This window comes from Mus pahari, chromosome 16 (genome assembly GCF_900095145.1).
Source record: "Mus pahari chromosome 16, PAHARI_EIJ_v1.1, whole genome shotgun sequence".
NCBI classification, from domain to species: Eukaryota; Metazoa; Chordata; class Mammalia; order Rodentia; family Muridae; genus Mus; species Mus pahari.
The window spans coordinates 33,426,649-33,447,003 of NC_034605.1; the positions used below are offsets into that span (position 1 = coordinate 33,426,649).

At 44.5% G+C, this 20,355-nt stretch overlaps 1 protein-coding gene and 1 pseudogene across 4 annotated transcripts in view; one reads left to right on the forward strand and one right to left on the reverse strand.

Moving 5' to 3' along the window:
* Positions 1 to 330: 330 nt before the first annotated feature.
* The window catches only part of E2f3 (E2F transcription factor 3), a 79,297-nt gene continuing 59,272 nt past the window's right edge, over positions 331 to 20,355 (reverse strand). For 2 of the 4 annotated variants that reach the window (XM_021215494.2, XM_029547438.1), the window contains exons 2-7: positions 14,441 to 14,552; positions 12,877 to 13,096; positions 11,143 to 11,301; positions 7,179 to 7,293; positions 4,960 to 5,095; positions 331 to 3,952 (exon numbers count right to left, since the gene is read on the reverse strand). In XM_021215494.2, coding sequence (XP_021071153.1) covers positions 3,690 to 3,952; positions 4,960 to 5,095; positions 7,179 to 7,293; positions 11,143 to 11,301; positions 12,877 to 13,096; positions 14,441 to 14,552 — 1,005 coding nt within the window. In that variant the 3' untranslated portion in view covers positions 331 to 3,689. The remainder of the gene's footprint in view (positions 3,953 to 4,959; positions 5,096 to 7,178; positions 7,294 to 11,142; positions 11,302 to 12,876; positions 13,097 to 14,440; positions 14,553 to 20,355) is intronic. The other 2 variants (XM_021215496.2, XM_021215495.2) reach the window with 2 other exon arrangements.
* LOC115065619 lies at positions 10,237 to 10,363 on the forward strand (annotated as a pseudogene).

A 20,355-nucleotide genomic window follows, 5' to 3' on the forward strand; every position in this document is an offset into this window, starting at 1 on the left:
ATAATGAATAATGGGCTATTATTCATTCAGGCATAAAAAGAAATGAAATATTGGCCATGCTACTAAATGGATAAACCTTGAAATTGGACTAAAAAGTCAAACATAGAGACTGTATATTTCCTACTCTATAATAGGAAATATTCAGAAAGGCAACTTCAGCAGCAGAATGGACTAGCAGTTGCCACCAGCATTAAGTAGGAAGTAGCTGCTTAGGTAGGTATACAGGTTTCCTTCTGCGGTGATTACCTATTTAGGAACTATATATATATCTCCACCCCATCCCATGAGAACTTAGAATAACACTAAGAAAATCCATCCACAAGTCTGAACTCTTAAAAAAAAAAAATCATTTTATTGACCCTTTACCATACAAAATTTATTCAAATTACATCCATTTGAAGTGGTAAGATCACAGCTGGAACAGGTCACCCTGTAACAAATCTATTTACAAAATCCATCATAAAAGCTTTTGTTTGTTTGTCTGTCTATTTTTACATTATATTACATTATTTATTTATTTATTTATTATTATTTTTTTCAAACTAGCATACAACACAAAGCTAAACTGATTAGTAGTTTGCCTACTCCCAGTGTTGGGAGAAACACTTCCTTTTTACAAAAGCATGTACCCCGTAGGAAAGACACTCCCACACCCTGCCAACTGTCACCCATCCTCCTCCGCAAGGCATCTTCCTCAGATCCCTCTCACTCACACAACCTGTCATGCACACACTTGGATTCTTACTTCGTTTTTCCTGAAAGCTAAAGCTTTAAATACTGCGATTCTATTTACAGACAGAGCTACACGTACGACAAAAAAAAAAAAAAAAAAAAAAGCAAACGAGAGTCACAGGCGAAAACAACAGAAACAAAACACAAAAACCCAAGGCGACGGTCTTAAAAAATTACAAACCAGCTAGAAAATATTCTGGCAGTGTTTACAAATGAATTGCTATCTCTGTACAAACCTGGTAAATAATGGCAATGTGAGCGGACTGTATCGACTTAAATAAAACGGCTATGTACACAAACACACGCCTAACACTGTTTGACAGCTCATGTGTTGCCCTTTATACAGTTTTAGTTCTGAGGCTCACGGCGTCTTCATTCGCACACGTGTAACTTTCAGCCATTCCGCATGTGAGCTTTTAGTAGCAGCAACTCAATGGTACCAGGGAACCTGCATCTCAGGACTTAAAGTAACAAAAATACTGTAGTACTCATCTATTTTGTGTGCCAGATACTACGAGAAAGAAAACGCCTAAATGCGAACAGACTAGAGCATGGATGTCTCACACTGCGTACGCCAGTTAAGCCCCTTAACTGGAGAAAGTCTTATTATGCATTGAAAGAACTCTTGAAGATTTATTAGTATTCCTTTCGTTTCTTAAAACAATAAATACGGCATTACAATACGAATAGTTTCAACAAGAAAAGTCAACCAAACACATAACAACCTAGAGCCAGGTGAGTTCAGTCATTAGGCTTTGGGGACAGAAACCCAGCCCGATGCAGCTGGCAAAGAGAATTACACAAAGCCAGAAGCAGAGGCAGCTAACCAGATGAGATAAATACAGGGCATTGGGGGAAAGCTTGGCATAAACGGTTTCCCATACAGGAAAAAACCCCACAGTGCATTTCCAGTAGGCACTTAACACGAAGCTCCCCCTCCCTCCTCCACCCCAGTGCTTCAGCTAGGACCACACGGGATTATTCGGTACCAAGTCCAGAGTGTGTGAGGGGAGGAGGCCGGGGCTGGAGGCTGAAGAGAGAGGAAGATAGTCTGCACCTTTGATTTTTCTTCCCAAACATACACCACGCATACCCACACACAGAGTTTAAAGTGCCGGTGTCTTCTGTCTCCACCCTCCCCCCACCACCACCACTTTGCATATTGTGGAAATCTATCTAGAGTAAACTGGCCAGGGTTCTTGTGGTTTTAGTAAAAGGTTTTCCCAAGGGATATTTTCAACTCGATCAAATGTGTATGAGTTGAGTGCCTACTACATGCCTCCTGGGCAGGCCAGGCACATAGTGTTTCAAACTGCTCAGCCGGAGGTTAGTTTTCGTGACTAACTCATTTCCGCAGCCCTTAGCATCCAAGGAATGGATTTGAGGTACTATGCCATATTCAACACCAGGACAAGATGGCCGTTGCCACCTGCCAGTGGGAACGCTATTCTTGGAAGTAACTGGAAGGGTCCTTGCTGACACAAAGCCTCCAGTTTGGGACACCATTCCTGAGGAGTAACAAGGGAGTCGCCCTGGCATTCTATCAGTGCATTTCCCGTCTCCTGACCTCCCTTAGTCCAAACTCACCCACTCACAGTGGATGCGGCAAATGGGTTCTGGATAGAACTAGTCCACCCCCAGACACAGTGGGAGCTCCTCGCTCCTACTTAGGGAAGTGTCCCTGATAGAATGCCACTCACACCATGGGATGCCTTTCTCCCTAGGGCCTCTCCACCTGACCGCATCCTGAGAAGTGGTCTCCCTGAGTGTGGCATTAGAGCCCTTTCCCCGGTCGCAGGGGCCCGGGAAGCCCGAGGATGGAGGGGATCCATGCCTGCTGCTCCACGGGACAGCTGTATCATCTGGCCCGAGGTCCTCACTGTGGGCCACTCGAGTCAGCAAGCCCCGGAGCGGTTCTCGTTCCAAGCTCCCCTCCTGGGAAAGGAGGCAAGACAGAGGATGCTTCGCACGAGGCTGGTTGGTGGACCTTAGGTCACACGGGGTTAGATGCTTTTATCAGTAGAGGTGCTCTCCCTCTGCTAAAGGAATAGGAATTTGCAAAACTCGCTTTAAGGTAAACAATTCAATTGAAATAGTGATGGGCGCCACAGGAATGCTTCAATGGCAGCTAGAAAAATAAAAACTTCTAAAACAACCCACAAGGAACTCCTAAGTCACAAGTAATCAACCGGGAAAACTCACAAATACGCAGGATGGGGGCAGTGGAAGTGGGGGGTATGGAGACAGGGAAATCCACAACAGCTTCGAGCAGCAGAACCCTACCAGTCTCTGTATCTGCAATGAGTACTTGCAAACAAGTTCTTCATCCAAAAGGCTGTGGAGGCTCTTGCAGCCTCTTAGCGGGACACTAGCGGCCCATAGCTTACACTGAATTATGAGAGTAATTTAAATATTCCTAAGAGTTGGAGAAATCCGTGTCATTCCTTTGCATGACTTCAAGCTTGCATTGGTGGCAGAATTCCATTCCATGGTAGCAGACTCACAAAGACATGCATTCTGCAAGAGAAGGCACGGCTTGAACTGCTGTTAAGGGAGGGCGCTGTTTCCAAACGGGCCAGGCGGCCGGACCCAGTCAACAGCCCATCCGTTAGGCACAGCAAGCCAGTCCGCAAGGAAAGGAGAGGAAGGAGGGGAGGGAAGGACAGGTGAGAGACACCTGATTGCACATCTTCTCACGTGCTGACTCGTCAGGAAGATTTGGGAGCCTGGGACCAGGCAGGGCTTTCCCAAGGGAGCCTGCAACTGTGCGCTTAGAAAAAAAACAAAAAACCAAAAAAAAACAAAAAAATTAATTCATCAAAATGTCAGCTTTGTTCTGAAGTTTACTTCATGATACTCTTGGAGGAGGAAGGTAGGAAGGACAACACTGCGACACACGTTTCCAATTCCGTGATAAAAAAATATTGGTTTATAAGGACCGTTTGTACAAAGCCCAATCAACTACACATGAAGTCCTCCACCAGAGGCAGCTTCTCCAAATCGTAGGCATCGAAGAGATCGCTGATCCCCTCTTCCTCCCCCAGGCTCAGCAGATAGTCCTCTTGGAGCAGGGGAGGCAGTAAGTTCACAAAAGGTCCTTCAAGGTTGGAAGGGATTTGGTCCTCAGTCTGCTGTAAAAGGTTGGCTGGGGAGGCCAGAGGAGAGAGGTTTGCTGTAGAAACCGAGCAGTTACTATGTCCTGAGTTGTTAGAAGCCAAGTCTGTAAGGGGGGGGGGGGAAGAAGGGGGGGNGGNGAGTCAACGTTAGGAGAAAACAAACAAACAAACNCCCTGCTTTTTTTTTTTTTTTTTTTTTTTGAAGGATGTGTATTCTGCTGCTCCTCAGCTCACTGGGGCTGTGGGAGGACACAGATCACCACTAGGCTAACAGGCATGAAGAATGACATCACTTTGTTTTGTTCTAGTCTATTCACGGTTGAACCTTTTATTTTTTTGGAGAAAGGTTTTCTGTATCTTTAAAATCCAAGCTGAAGCTCCCAAGAGCTCTTCTTCAGCTGGAGGAAAGGAGAAGCGGGCTGCTCCGTCCCTGCTGCTTTCTGATCGCATAGATCCTCTCCTTACTGGCCAGAAGAGGAAGATGAGGCCAAGATGCTGACCAAGGCTGTCTTCTCAATTCCATCCCTAATGACTTCAGAAGCATCATCCAAGATGTCTACTGAAGCCTGGCTGATACCCAAGACTGTCTACAGCCATCGTCCAGTACGCCAAGGAAACAGTTTTCTGCTTTCAAGAGCCTGCAGCATCTTCATCAGGGGTGAGGGACCATTTGGACCAAGATCATTATTTTAGTCTACAAACTGATCATAATGCCTCAGAAAATTATTCCGACAACATGAAACTTCTCTCCATACAACACAAAGCCTTTAAGAGGTGCAGGTCATGGCCAACTGGTGGATCTCCAGGACCCAGCTGCAAGTTCAGAATGGACTTGGAGTCACCTTCCTGACTCCTACAGGGCAAGCATGTCACCCTCACACCAGGCGTTTAACATGGTGGAGCAGCTAGTGTCACCTATAAATTCCAGGCCCACTTGCAGGCACTGCCCAGCACTTTGGTTACTCTGGTAAGTTTAATGGGTTACACGTGACTCCTAGCAATAATGGCATCAGTCTAGTGGACCCAAGCATTTGGTTAAGACATAGCCATGAGGTCCTTCTCCATGCCTTCCTTTCTAAACCCCGTGTCTCAGAGTGAAATCTTTGTTTACCTTTGGAAGTGGGCTTAGGGATATTCCCATTGTGGTCTTGGTTATTTGTTTTCATGGGTCTGTGTGTTTCCGTCTCTTCTGGACACAGGTAAACCTCAATGGGCCCTTGGGTACTTGCCAAATGGATTTGTAGGCTCTAGAACCAAGAAAGAGATCAAGTTCACTTAGAAGTGAAAACCAAAGCACATCTCACCTGAAACTGATGAGGAGGGGTGACGTTCATTGTTCGTTTTGCTCCCCCACTCTTCGTCTGTCAGCACTGACATTCTCCCAGAGCAAGGGCCAGCAGATGACTATAGTCTGAAGGCCCAATCCATGCCCCCATCCGGCTTTGTAAATAAAGTTTTATTGGGACGGAGAGTTTGTGGCCATTCTCATGCTGCCTATTTTCATATTGCCTCTGGCTGTTTTCATATTACGTAGTAACATGTACTAGAGTTTACTACGTGAATAATCTAAACAGAAATTATGATGCTTGCAAAATGAAAGACAGCTACAGCCTGGAGCTTTAAGAAGTTTGTTGATTCTTGCTAGAGAAATAATTTGAGGGGTGGGTGTCCACGTCTTTTTTAGCTGTATTATTTTCCTACAAATTATTTAAAGGTCTGTTAAATGTTCCAAACAACTTATTTCTATTTTTTAATTTCTATTATCTTTCCAATACCCAATTTATAAACTCTAATAACCAACTTATACACAGTATTTTAGAGTGACAGGAGCTATAGTGAGTAAGAGAATAAATAAAGCATATTGGCTTTCCTGGAACTCACTCTGTAGACAAGGCTGGATTTGAACTCAGAGATTCATCTGCCCCTTCCCTTCCTCCCAAGTGCTGGGATGAAAGACATGTGTCACCATTGACCAGCACAGTTTTTAGAAAATATTTTTACTTATTTATTTTTAAATAATTGGATTGTAAGTGGATTTAAAAAAAAGAATTATTCATTGAGTTTCATGTGTACTTGTACTTTGCCTGAACTCATCCTTATGCATCAGCAAGTATGCCTGTTGGTGATGTGAGGCACTGGATCCTCTGAGAAAGGAATTATAGATGGCTGTGAGCTGCTGTGTGGGTGCTGGGAACCACTCAGGACCTCTGGAGGAGAGGCCAATGCTCTTAACCACTAAGCCATCTCTCCAGTCCAAGATTTTACTTTCTTACTATTATTTTTTAAAAAATTGTTCTTATTTGATTTGTTTGTGTATACATCTTTACACCCGTGTGCACGCCTGGGTACCTGACAAGCTATTACCGAACGTTGTGAGCTGCCACGTGGCTGCTGGGAATTGAAGCAGGCTCCTCTCACAGAGCAACAAGTGTTTTAAACTACTAAGCCACCTCTCCAGTGCATTATTTAAAGGCATGTTTCTACATCTGTGTGAATAGAGATTCCTGTGTGTGGCTGTTGGCCAGAGGCCCAGAGGGCACTGCATCTTCTGCAGCTGGAGTTATAGGTCCTTATGAGCTGCTCTACATGAATCCTGGGAATGGAACTTGGGTCTTCTGGAATAGGGGTCAGTGCTATAACCACTGAGCCATCTCTTCAGCTTGCACAGCAAACGAGTATTTAGAGGCTCTCTTCATCTAGGTCATAACGTTGTAATTGTATAAGGTATGAAGTTTACCTTGTAAATTTAATATTTTAGGAATTATCTCTTAATATTCTAGGTATTTTCTTTTCACTATAGTTCCTTTATCTTATAATTACAGCCTAGGCTGATTTCATCAAAGTACACCTGAAAGCAATTACAAGGACGCCCGTCCTACTTTCTTACAATATCCTCGGCTATTGATTACCCCAAGGTCCCATTTAATTTTCTCAAAGTAAACACGCTACAAATGATTTTTAAGAATTCCTAAAATGTGCTAGGTCAGAGAGCTACTTCTAAAATCCATAGTGGGGATGCCCGTACACAAGGCAATCAACATACAATTTCTCAAGTGGTTCAAACTGATCACAGCCACCAGATAACAAATTGTGAAAAAAGAAAGTTGAGAAAACAGGGCACTGAAGCCTGCTGTGACCCCAACACCCCTCTAAATTGAAACCAGACGTTTTGGGCATTTAATAAACAGGGAACTTTTGAACTCCTTTAAATGTTAAGTTATGGAAAATAAATGAGGAGGAATTATCAAGTTCTTGGGAGGGGTCAATGATGCTTGCGTTCAGAAGTTCTGGAACGTTCTCTACAAATGGCCGGCGTCGCTGTCTCCTTACCTCTATTGAGTCAGGCACTTCAAGTCTCGTTTCTGGAGGGGCTTTCACAACTATAACAGTTTGGTCTTTAAGGCCACTAATTTTTCGAATATCTTGATATGTAACATAAGCTAACGTAAGAAGCGTTAAGGAAATCTTCTATCTAGTTGCCACAGACGTAGCTATCATGAACACAACATAACAGACATAGACAATTTCCCATGGTTTCACGACTTAAAAGAATAGGTATGTCTTCCCTTCTGGATCATCAGGTAAATGGATTCCTCATGGCCCCCGTCCTTTCTGGTTGATGCTTAAGACTAAAAGAAATCTATACTTTATCCTGCCAACCTTGTGTACTGGTAGTCCATGAACTCCAGCGAAGTGCCCTGTCAATCAAACTGATTGACAGATGGTCCTAATCTGCAGCGGGGTGTGGGGAGGTAAGATTTGCTAATCAAAATCTGAGACGGCAGCTACTTCTGCTTGCTATTAGCAAGTGTCAGCAGCCACCGAATGAATGAATAAGGAGCAAATACATCAGAGGAAGAATGGAGTCTACTGCTTGCTCGGGCAGACAGCCTGTTTACTCGGGTGCACCTGGGCTGGTGTGATTGCATAGCGCCTAGAGATCAGAGCATCATTATTTCTGTAGAAAAATTACCCTCATTATTATTATCACTAGAACATTTCAGGGTTCCCAAGGAGGTGAGCAGCAACTCCCAGGTGCTCCGCAACTGAATGAATTTAAGATACAATGACTTAGCTAAAAAGAATAAATTAACATTTCACGATGCTCCATAGTTACTCCCAAGTACTGAACAATTCCTGTCAATGTCCTGGAAGTTAGGTCTGAAAGGATATCACGAAAGACCATGCTACTCAACTGGCTGACAAACGCTCTCACAAAACTCAGCTAGAGACAGACATTCAGCAGTAGAGACAACAGGCTCAAGGCATTCTCTTGTTAATTGACATGGAGGGACACAGGTGATATAACATGTGTTTTTAGTCAAGTAACTTTAAAAAAATTACTTCTTATTGTCTTTGTGTGTGTGTATGTATGTGTGTGCAAGTGTGGTAGTCAGTTGACAGCTTCTCTCCGTCCATTACGGTTTCCATACATCAAACTCAGGTCCCAGCCAGGCTTGTGCAGCAAGAAGCACTTTTACCCACTGAGAGCCATCTTACCAGCCCTTTAGTACGCTTAAAACAAAACAAAACAAACTGTTTTTTTTAAGTGTATGAATATTTTGAATGCATATAGGTATGTGCACCATGTGCATGTCTGATGACTATGGAGGTCAGAACTCTTATATTTATTTACTTTTGGTTTGTTTTTTGAAACATGGAGTCTCTCTATGTAGCTTTGGCTGGCCTGGGACTTGCTATGTTGACCAGGCTGGCCTCAAACTCAGGGGATCTGCCTGCCACCTTCTGACTGGTCAGCTTTTAAAATAAGAACGAATGAATGAACCCACACACTTCGGTGTTTGGTTGTACTGGACTCTCTTCTCCAAATCTCAGCATTCTCTTCTCAAATCTCAGGATTCTGGGCTTTCAGCCACCACTTAGCCCACCAAAGAGGCCAATAGGAGCAATTCCGGACCTCTGGATGGTTCTGCTTTCTGCTTGTTTGTTTTTAGGGATTACTCTATAAGCTGACAACCAGGTTTCTGAGCTTGAGCTCATTGTCAAAAAGCTATGTGACATGAGCTTACCAGAATAAAACTCACCTATAATTACTCAACAAACTGCAGGGAGCAGAATCCACACATCTGTGAACAAGCTCTATCAGACTGGGAGCTGAATGGAGGATCGAGATAAATTTCCTAAATACATTTTCTAAGTTACAAACTTAAAAGTGCTCCCTCGGGCTGGTGAGATGGCTCAGAGGGTAAGAGCACCCGACTGCTCTTCCAAAGGTCCTGAGTTCAAATCCCAGCAACCACATGGTGGCTCACAACCACCCGTAACAAGATCTGACGCCCCCTTCTGGAGTGTCTGAAGACAGCTACAGTGTACTTACATACATACATAAATAAATAAATAAATAAGTGCTCCCTCTGAAACCTGTTTCTTGGTCAGTGGTTTCAAGAAAACTGTTTTTGTTTATTTGTTTGTTTTGTTTGGTAACAAAGGTCCCAGAAAAAGTCGAGAGCACCCTAAGGACAGCTGTCAATCGTGTGTAACCACAGCTTTTCCAAAAAGGAGCTCCAATTCAACAATGAGCTAAAAAGTCCCACTGTTGATTTCTTTCTTTCTCTCTCTCGCTCTTTCTTTCTTTCTTTCTTTCTTTCTTTCTTTCTTTCTTTCTTTCTTTCTTTCTTTCTTTCTTTCTTTCCTTCCTTTTTTTGTGTGTGCACAGTGCATGTCACAGTATGAGTTCTGAGGTCAGGAAAACTTGCAGGAGTCTCTCCTTCAAGTCCATCTATCTCCTGGATCCAGGGACCAGACTCAGGTGTATAAGGCTTGGAGGAAGCACCTTTTACCTACTGGGCCATCTCCTATTCATTCACGTATTCAGAGACAGAGCTCACTGTGTAGCCCTGGCTGGCCTGGAACTTGCTATGGAGATGAGGTTGACTTCAAATTTATAAAGATCTGTCTGTCTCTGCACCACCACACCAGGCTCTTTTATTCTTAAAATTTTATTTAATTTTTTGAGATAAGGTGGACAGGACATACTCACTATGAAGTTGTAGCTAGTCTGGAATTCATTATGTAGAAGGGTTGGCCTGGAACTCTACCTGCCTCCCGAACACTGGCATTAAAGGCACATACCTCCACATCTTGCTTTTGCTTTCTTTAAAGAAAAGATTTCTACTCTGGCCTCAAACTCCCTAGGCAGACACATACAACCTGAACTCTTGATTTTTACGCTTTGTTTGAGACAGGTGCTCATGTACCCTAAACTAACTTTAAACTTTATAGTGCCCAGGCTGGCTTTGAACCCCTGATCATTCTGTCTTTATCTTTCAAATATTGCTGTCACAAATGTGCAACACCACACCTGACTTTGAAAAGTATAATTTCTCATTTGCTTGTTTGTTTTTTTCCCTTGAGATAGGGCCCTGTGGTCTACGGCCATACCACCCTGAATGCGCCCGATCTCGTCTGATCTCGGAAGCTAAGCAGGGTCGGGCCTGGTTAGTACTTGGAAGGGAGATAGGGCCCTGTGGTTGTAGCCAGGGTGGCTGTGCACTCAGGATTCAGTTTCCCTGTTGCCAGGATTACAGGCAGTCCCAGGAAACCCAGATACAGTTTACTTTTCTATCTTCAACTGCAGCACGACCAAATAGACACAGCAAACTCCAAATGCTACAAAAAGAAAGAAAGAAAGAAAGAAAGAAAGAAAGAAAGAAAGAAAGAAAGAAAGAAAGAAAGAAAGAGAAAGGGAGGGAGGGAGGGAGGGAGAGAGAGAGAGAGAGAGAGAGAGAGAGAGAGAGAGAGAGAGAGAAAGGAAGAAAGAAAATAAAGGTTGAGAACTCCAACAATGACAGCTAACCCACATCAAAACTCTGGGAAGCCAAGGTCCTGCTTGTGGACGTTGTACATCGTGGTGCGGAGCCTAGTGCGCACCACGATGTACAACGTCCACCCAACAATGACAGCTAACCCACATCAAAACTCTGGGAAGCCAAGGTCAAACCTGCTGTATGTTGTCATCAATACTGATCCAGACACCTTATGACATCTTTTAATAGTGTGTTCTTATGATGTGAGTGTATTCAGATGTTCTAACCATACATACCATGCTTTGAAAAACAGTTCTCACCTGGCTATCAACACTGATAATGATACCACATAGGCTAAAAGTACTTTATTTTACACACACACACACACACACACACACACACACACACACACACACGTAGTTTGCACGATGCCAGAGTAACATCTATCTACCTCATGAACAAGTTAGTCTGCCAGCTCTGCACACAGCACAGAAGGCTCTAACCAGCAGCAGCAGCACAAAGGATATCTTTGATTCTCTGAATCCTCGGTTAACAGTTTGAGGTCCAGGGTACAGCTTTGGATCAGCTCATCTAACTTCTTCTCTTCCTGACTGAGCTCGGTCACTTCTTTGGACAGGCCTTGACACTGGGCCAGCATGCCCCCATCCTCAGAGAGACTGCAGCCCCTAGAACCCAAACAAACACAGATTACGGTGCTTTACAGGAGCTAAAGAGTAGGGGGATGGGATAGGGGGTGGGGGAAATCAGTCAATAACCCCCCTCCCCCACAGCATGTTGTTTGTTAGTTGAGTGTCAAGAGTAGAGCTTTATAAATACAGTTTTCATAAATACAGTCACGTACTTTTCACACATCACAGAAGTCAGGTGAAAAGTTATTTTCAGGGTCTTTCTTTAAAAAAAAAAAAAAAAAGACTAATTGTTTGGTCTCAAATTCTGAGGGGGGAAAAAAAAAAACAACCACCTGGTCCCCTCCACCCCCATCACCTAATGCATGCACGCCTGGGGACAAACGGACAGGTGTGCTAGGCATCTGTAAGAAGAAAGAGCAGTAGTTAACAGGTTTCTCTAAGGCACAGGTCAAAGTGAGTCCCTGAGCTGTGCACAATTCCAAACACACACAGCTACCAGTTCAACTGTAGATAGAAATCCACTTTAATAGCACTGAGGACTGAACTCAGTCAGGGCTGTCTTTAGTGCACGCCAGGCAAGTGTTTTCTACCACTAGGTTACCTCAGCCCTTGAACTGTATTTAGACATTTTCCCCCCCACTTATTCTGAGTGTGGATATACCATGCCATGTTGGGAGTGCAGAGGCCAAAGGACAACTGATCCTCTCCTTCCTCCTTAACTCCTTCCTCCTTAACGTATATTTTCAGGGATTGAATCTGGGTTGTCAGGATTTTGAGCCCACCCTTCCACTGCCTGGCCACCTTGCCAGCCCTTAAATTATATTGTTTTCAAAACATCTCCTAACCAGTTTTGGCTCTTTTAATATGATTTAATAGTTCAGTGCCGTGCTTATAAAATGCCTGGCTCTGTCCATGATTCACAAATGGTATTATCATGCAGAATTAGACACATTAGTGCACACATCTCTGCAGAAGAAACCCAGACATTGAAGTCTTGCCTTCATTGACAGAGAAACCGTGTTAATTCAGGGATGACTCTACTTCATGATTGAGTTTGTTCATATTCATCCACAGATGACGAAGGTACAGTAACAGAGACATACGTGTGCATCTGCAGATCACACACATGCACAGATGTTAAGTGTGATGACTAAAAGCTTCCTTCCCAATTTATAACTGCAGAGAGGCTACTGAATCTCACAATCTTCTTGATTTACGCTAATCAAATACAGACCCTGTGCTAAAAGACCATTTATTTATTTATTTATTTTTGAGATGCGGTTGCGTGTATCCTGGGCTAGCCTCAAACTCTCTGTGTACCGGAAGATGACTTTGCACTTCTGATTGGGGTTGTTCAATACCACGCCTGGTATATGTGGGGCTGGGGACTGACCCCTGGGCTTCATGCCTTCCAGGCAAGCACTCTACTTGCTGTGACTTTCTACATACAACTTTGAGGGGGAAAGAGAAAATTGGGAAAAAGAGGAAGAGGAATAAGGGAGGGGAGAAGTATGGGTCTGAATGTAGAAGCTAACATTTGCATAAACTGAAACAGCCATAAAGGCCCAGAAGAGCTGGCTGTGCCTGGGGAGAGAGTGGGCTCCTACTCACATCCACTGGACGTTGTTCTTAGACTTCTTCTTGATGAGGTGGATGCCTTCCAGCACGTTGGTGATGTCGTAAATCCTCCTCTTCTGCACCTTGAGCACCTCTGCTGCCTTGTTCAGATCCAGGACCCCATCAGGCGACTGGCTCAGGAGCTGAATGAACTTCTTGGTGAGCAGACCGAGGGACGTATCATACCGCGTTTTTTCTGAGGGAGATTTTGGAGCTTAAAGAAAAACAAAAAACCGAGCGGGTGGGGGATAGGGGGAAAGGTAAAGAAATGAAGGGTTTCTTCGCAGCTAAGCAAGCCCTCTTTCCCACGGCAGCCAGATTAGTATCGAAAGCAAAGCTGGTTGTTGTTTGGGGATAAGTTATAGAAAGCTATGAGGTGGTTTTTATCAGAAAAGGAGAAGATGATTAAGATTTACTGTGTTGGCAATAACATTTTCTTGGACTCTTTGTCAGTAGTTTCTATGTCCTCTTAGCCTATTCTCTGGGGGTCTAGGTGTTCAAAAGTTTCTGTTGAATGGATGAAAAAGTGCAGAGGCCTCTGAGAATCTCATTTAAGAAGCACAAACTCACAGAGCCAGGTCACCTTTGTTCAAAACAGGGTCTCAAACAGGCTCGAGCTCACCAGCCCTTCAGGGGCTGCTGAGTTATCCCTTGTCAATCCATCTTTCAGAAAAAAATCTTATTTTGATGAAGAATAGCCCCCAAAGTTCAAGCTCCCCACCTCCTTTAAAGGAAATGTCATTGTTTAGTATTGTGCTATTCGCTGTGGGAGCACACGTTAAGGTTCTGATTTAGCCCTTACACATAGACTGCAGATGCGTAACAGAGAAACCATGGGGACAGGCGAGCCAAGTCTAAGTTAGCTTTTGCATTCAGTGCAGAGACAGAAGAGATGATTGGCTGTTTATGACGTATTCGTTTCCTTCTCAAATGACATGACCACAGTACTCACTGAGGCAGAAATTAGCTGCAGCTTAGCACAACTACTACTTTCGCTTTTGGCTCCTTCCTGAGATAAGGTATCACGTATCCCAGGCTGGCCTTGAGCTCACCATGGAGCTGAGGCTGATGCTGAACTCATGACATATCCCCATCCGATTCCCAAATGCTGGGACTATGGATGCGCGTGACCACAGTCAGTTTATGTGTGCTGGGGACTGAGCCCAGGCCTCCTCATGCTAGGCAAGCTCTGCCCAGTTTCTAGGCTACGGTGTGATGAGCTGGAGAGCAAAGTAGGCAGAGGCATCATTTATGCCACCACACGCGCCTCCACCCTTGCACTCAAGTGACATCCATTAAGGGATGGGAAAATTAAATTTGACTAGTTCAAAATGCAAATGCATTCAGGTACTGGAGTGACTAGTGCCTTTTGCTAGGCGCCAGAAGAAATTGTATTTTATTTTTATTTTATTTTTTTATTTTTGGACAGGCACAGAAAGAAGTAAAGAAGAAAACATGCCAAAAATTATTCACACCTTGGCACCCTCACAGCCACAAGCTTTGCGAGTTGGGAGTCCCACACCAAGGAGAACAGGGAAACAGATGAAGGCATCCTTACTTTTTGGACTATCGGGACTCCGTAGTGCAGCTCTTCCTTTGCCCTTGGGGGTCTTTAGACCATCTGAGAGGTACTGATGGCCACTCTCGCCCAGTTCCAGCCTTCGCTTTGCCTGTAGTCAGAAGGAGAGACAGCTGTCAGTGGTCCTGTTCCTGTCTATCCCACTCTGTGACTTGTCACCCACAGTCGGGGTCTTACTCAGAAGGCCAACCCATCGCACAAACTCCCTGCCCCTGCAGTGATTCCCGTCCCTACACTTGGATGGTTGAACAAAGTGACTCTCTTCAGCTCTGGCTTCATCATTTATCCACCGTTTCAATGTATGTGCTGGGCACAGGGCTGGCTGCTAAGAACATCTCATGCACTGTGGAACGCAAGTTCACATTCACGGGACTTCTCCATCTGACCTGGTTGGATACTCACTCCTCCGTGTTCCCTAGATACTGTATTTGCTTATACCCCAACACTTAATGGATACTTCTCTGCTTCTCATTTCCTTTAAGACAGACAGTTCCCATTTATCTTTGCATCCTGCAGCTTGGCAGAGAGCGGGGATCTGTGGATATTCCATCACTCTTTCTATATACATTCATCAGATGAGTGATTCTGAGGAACACAACGAGCGACAGGCTACACACAGCCCTTCATCAGAAAAAATAAACATTGCAAATACACCATCACGAGCTACAACCAACAGCACTAATATCTGGCAAGTGAGAAACCTTCATGGAAGTTTTAAACTTATTTTTCACTCCACTGAAAATCCCTTTAACATATTCTATCTACTGGGAACTGCGGTTAGGAACCAAGGTACGCAGGAAGGGGAGGAGTCTCTTCCTTCCCCGGTGTATAATCCAAGCCAGAAGACCGAGTGCTTGGCAAGTAGTTAACGTCTGAGTATTATGGGTGTTCAGAGCAAGGTGTCTCCACAACTGGAGACACCTGGCAGGACAATGGGTACCAAGCTCCAGATTAACTGCCTATGATATGGGATACAGGTAGCTTACCAGAGGATGATGGCTATCTGGCTTGCTAATGAAAAGTTTTTGACTAACCCAGTCCATAGCAGCAGCCGTTGGCCATCAGTTTTCCCCAACCTACACACTATACTCTACAAGTCTTAATGACACATTTGGTTTAAAACAAAACAAAACAAAGCAAAAAACCTATGAATTTTGTGTGTGTGGAAGCCACAGGATAACTTCAGGTGTTGCTCCTTGGGTAACATCTATCTTGATTTTTAAGATAAAGACTCTTAGCCGGGCGGTGGTGGCGCAAGCCTTTGATCCCAGCACTTGGGAGGCAGAGGCAGGCGGATTTCTGAGTTCGAGGATAGCCTGGTCCCAAATTTGTACAGTAGGCAGGTCTAGCTGGCCAGTGAGTGAGTTCCACGAATCCATTCGTCTCCAGCTCTCCAGTGTTGAGATCCCACTACACTCAGGATATCGTAGATAAGCTTTTTAACCCATCTCCACCAGACCAACAGCTCATTAAATTTTGGTATTGACTATGTTAAAACGATACTTTGGCTTTATAAAAGATTGAGTATTACAAGCAGTGTGCATGTGTGTGCACATTATTCTTCTATTCAACGAGGCTAAGCAAAGGGCTCATCAAACAGCTCAGGAAAGACAATTCAGCAATTTGCATTCTCCAAATCATTTCCTGCTCCCAGCTCTCTTGTCTAATCCAAGTATGTTGCATAGTTTTGAGATATCCTGGGCACTGTTCCCTCTCTGGAGAACCAGCCTTTGCCCGCCAGAGCTTGAGTGTATTTGAATGCACCTAGGTCTGGCTAATGGCTGTGCTTCCTCCCGGCCCACCCCCACAGCGACCAGGTTGCTCGGTATAAGGCCAAAGCTGGGGAAGAAAGGGACAGCTCAACTCTAAGGATTTCCGTGGGACTTCAGGCATAAGTTATAGGCTTGAAAACAGAGCTGGAGAGAAAGGAGTCTGACGGCATCAGGAGCAATACTTGGTCCTCTCCACACCTTTCTGTCGCTTTAGCCAATAAAAACATCTTTAGGAAAAGGGCTTTGGGTTGAAACGCTGCAAGCAGCAGTAAAGTCAAGATGGGCCAGGGGGCAACCGGGAGCTGTAGAGTCCTGGTAGAGAGTAGAACGGTAAGGTTTGTGCGCATGTGTGCATGTGTGACTTCTTGTGGCAATTGGAAAGCTGTTCCAGATAGAAAACCTTTACTTTGAGGCTAGACCACCTGAGAGTAAGTCATCGTGCTTTGGCCCTGTTATGTCCGTGAAGTGCAATACAAAGAGTTCAGACAACTGTTTCCTCTAACCAAGGCAAAGTTAAGTCCAAGATCCAGGAAGAGCTTGGAGGCCTCAAATCTTTGCTTTCCTTAAGGTCTATCCTCTGGCCAGCAGCTGAGGCCCATGTGACTTTTGCCTTATCACCCTAGGCCATTCAAATTTGTGTTGCGGGAAAGGCCTAAGGAAGGACAAAGTCCCCAGAGGTCTACTGCTAAGAGACTGAGCTCAGACTTCAAGGACCAGAGCTAGTCTCCATGTGTGACTCTGCTTACTAAGCGTCAAGTCTAAACACCAGACAGTTCATCAAATGCTTGATGAGAGAGCACAGGCCTGCGATGTCTCAGTCTCTTCAGGGTATTAATCACGAGGCTTAGAGACTCACACCACAAAACAAACAAGCTATGGGAGAAAGACAGCCCAAGATGTCCTTTCTGGAGTGTCCACCTGGGGAGGCCATGAGCAGCTCCATCAATCATCCCATCCCTAGCAAATCAGTCCACATCTGCCATGCCTGTTGAAGACACAGGGGCTATGGAGAGTGATCACTATACGGCGTTCCACTTTCTTAAGCAGGCATTACTGCTGGTTTATTGCATCTATCCCCTTGCTTCCATTTCATGAATGGGAGGGCATGCTTCCTGTTAAGTCTCTGATCTGGACATGCCTATGGTATCTGGGCTCCGTGGGCAAAGCCTACATGCTGATCTGTGATAGGGCATTGTTGTGTCAATGCTGACCATGGCAAACGAAATCCTACATACTTAGTAAAACAAAAAGCTAGATTAAATAGTGTAGTGATCTCTGCCTTCAAGAGACGCTGATGAGTCTCTTCCGTCTGCCATCGTTTTGTTTGCTCACAGTGTGAGCATCTTGGTTGAAACTGTTATATGAACTGTTATATTTTTGGTCTTCATCCAGTGTCCTTACACACAACTCCCCAAACTTAAGGATTTTCTAGTGACCCGAGTTTGGTATGTTGGTGAGGTTTGGTATGTTGGCAGTTACTAGATGGTTGGGGCTTATTACTTTTGTGTTACTGTGACAGAATACTGACAGAAATATTGAGGGAGGAAAGGTTTATTTGAGCTCATGGTTTTAGGAATTTCAGCCCATCACACAGGAATAGGCACAGTAAGGATGGAGGAGGCCAGCATCATAGCACAGTGGCCCCAACTAGGGACGGCTGCCCACTTCAGAAGCCTGCTCTTAGTGACCTAGGTCCCACCTCCTAAATGTTCTGTGGCCCTACAACAAATAACCCCACCAGCTGGGAAACAGCATTCCAGACATGAATCCCCATAATGGGGATTTTAGCCCCAACTCCAATCTTCAGCCAGGGAAAGAGGGATAATGGTCGAGTAGGTTGGTTGTCAATGGCCAATAAGTAAATCAATCATGCCTATATAACGAAGTTTCCGTTACAAACTCAAAATACTGGGCTCAAAAGGTTCTGAGTAAGTAATCCTGGAGACTTACCAGGAGATCCATTAGGTCCGCGCCCCTTTCTGTACCTCACCAACCATCTCCTTCCTCTGGAATGGCCTTCATATTTGGCCAGTAAGGGTAAGTAAGGTGCCCATGGCTGCTGACACATAGTAGGTCAGTTGAAAGCACAGGCGAGAGGCCTGGGTCTTGGGGCTGTCCTGGGAAGCAGCATGGCTTGGGGACCAGGCCCTGTAACTTTAGGTAAATGGAAAGACTGATAGGCCAAGCAAAGGTCCTGACACAGCCTTACGATACAGCAGCGTTAACTACTTTGGATTTCATTATGCTATGGCATCTAATGACCTCTCCACATGGCAGCTGCTATCACCTCTTATTCAAGGTGAGAGGACTGAAATTTAAAACCTTCTCCAGAGCCCAGACCTGGTATGCCTCATCAGGGGCTTAGCTCCACTTCGAGGAGCTGGGGGAATATTGCCATATAAAAACATTTGAAGAATTATGTGTGTCGGTGCCCAGAGGCCAGAAAAATACAAATCCCCTGGAGTTGGAGTCACGGAAGTTTTGAGCCACCGGATATGGGTGCTGGAAACTGAACTCCGGTCCTCTGCTGGGGGAGGAAGCTCTCAGCCCTGGAGCCACTTCTCCGGCACTTTATTTATTCATTTATCTATTTGCATGCATGTGTACAAACATATGTGTCGCCGTCCTTGGATGCTTGAAGAGAGTAGTGAAGACCCTGGACCTGGAGTGGCAGGCGACTATAAGCCACTTGATGTGGGTGCTAGGAACCCCACTCCTCTGCAAGAATATTAAGAGGTCTTACTCACTGAGTTACCTCCCTAGGCCCTGGATATTGCCTTCATAATAAACTTGAATACTATTCTATCCATTCAGAAAAGCCGAACCTCTTCTTGCCATAATAAATGCAAACCACACTTTACTCACCACCAACAGGTAAATGGGAAGGACAAGAGTTTCTCCCGCTCCCGGTCCCCAGGCCCCTTTCTCAAAAATATGCGCTGGGAAGTTTCTCGGACAATAACTCTTCAGATGTTCTACGTAAGTAAATCTAAGTATATATAATACATAGATATACACCACCACAGTGTAATACTTCTAACCTTTGTCTTTCTACAAATAATAGCAACACCAGCAATCTTTTATCAACATGTCCTGGAGTGTGACACCTGGTACTGCTTGTAGTGACTTTGCTTCCTCACAACTGTGTGATATAGTAATTAACAAAGTGCAGTTTTACTTAAGCTGTGACTGAGCATTCAACACTATTATATAATAATTTCTCCATACATGTTAATGATGACTGTGTGGAATAGGCATTAACACGCTCCTTCTGTACTGAGCTAATTAGCGAGTGTGGTCCGTACAGATTCTGAGCAACCTTGACTTTTCTGATGCTTGAGACAAGCGTCCTCTGCTTCCATGGCGACGTGGGGCCTGCCACAGCATGACTTTACATGACAACCATGGCCTAGAAGTTTTATTTTTTTAGATAGGATCTCACTATATAGCCTGGACCTCACTAAGCAGTCTGTAAATTCAGGGCTGGCCTTGACTTTACAGAGACCTCCATGCCTCTGCCTCAGAGTGCTGGGATTTAAGGTGTGTAGCAATAGGCCCAGCTCTGAAGCTCTAGTCTACACGGCTTAGGATCCCCAGAGCAAGGCGAAAGACACGCCCACCTTACGGTGATTTATTTGTTTATATTTAGTAAGACAAGGGATCAATTCTCCAATTCCTCACCACAAAGCTTTAGTGCTGTCAACCTGTATGAGATAATATGTAACTGTGTCTGTCTGTGCATTGGCTGGAGTTTAAGCACCACATACTACATAGGAAAAATACTGTGGAGATGAGAATTATAGAAAGAGATATATGATTCCATGGGGCAGAGGGGAGCATAAAACTATGGATTTGAACAAAAGTTCCTCGCATGGGAAAGAGGTGTGGAAAGACCATGGCACAGCAAGCTAAGCTAGGTAGTGGAGGCAGGAAGACAGCGCGTATGAAGCTAGCCTGGACCACATACAAAGAACCTATAATTAAAAGGAAAGATCCATTTATCATGTTCATGGTGGCTATTTCTGTGAAGTACAATGAAAGGAAATGAGGCAATGACGTCATGCTTATTTTTGTAACATTTTATTGTATTTTTAAAACGGCCACATCCACATATTAAAATGT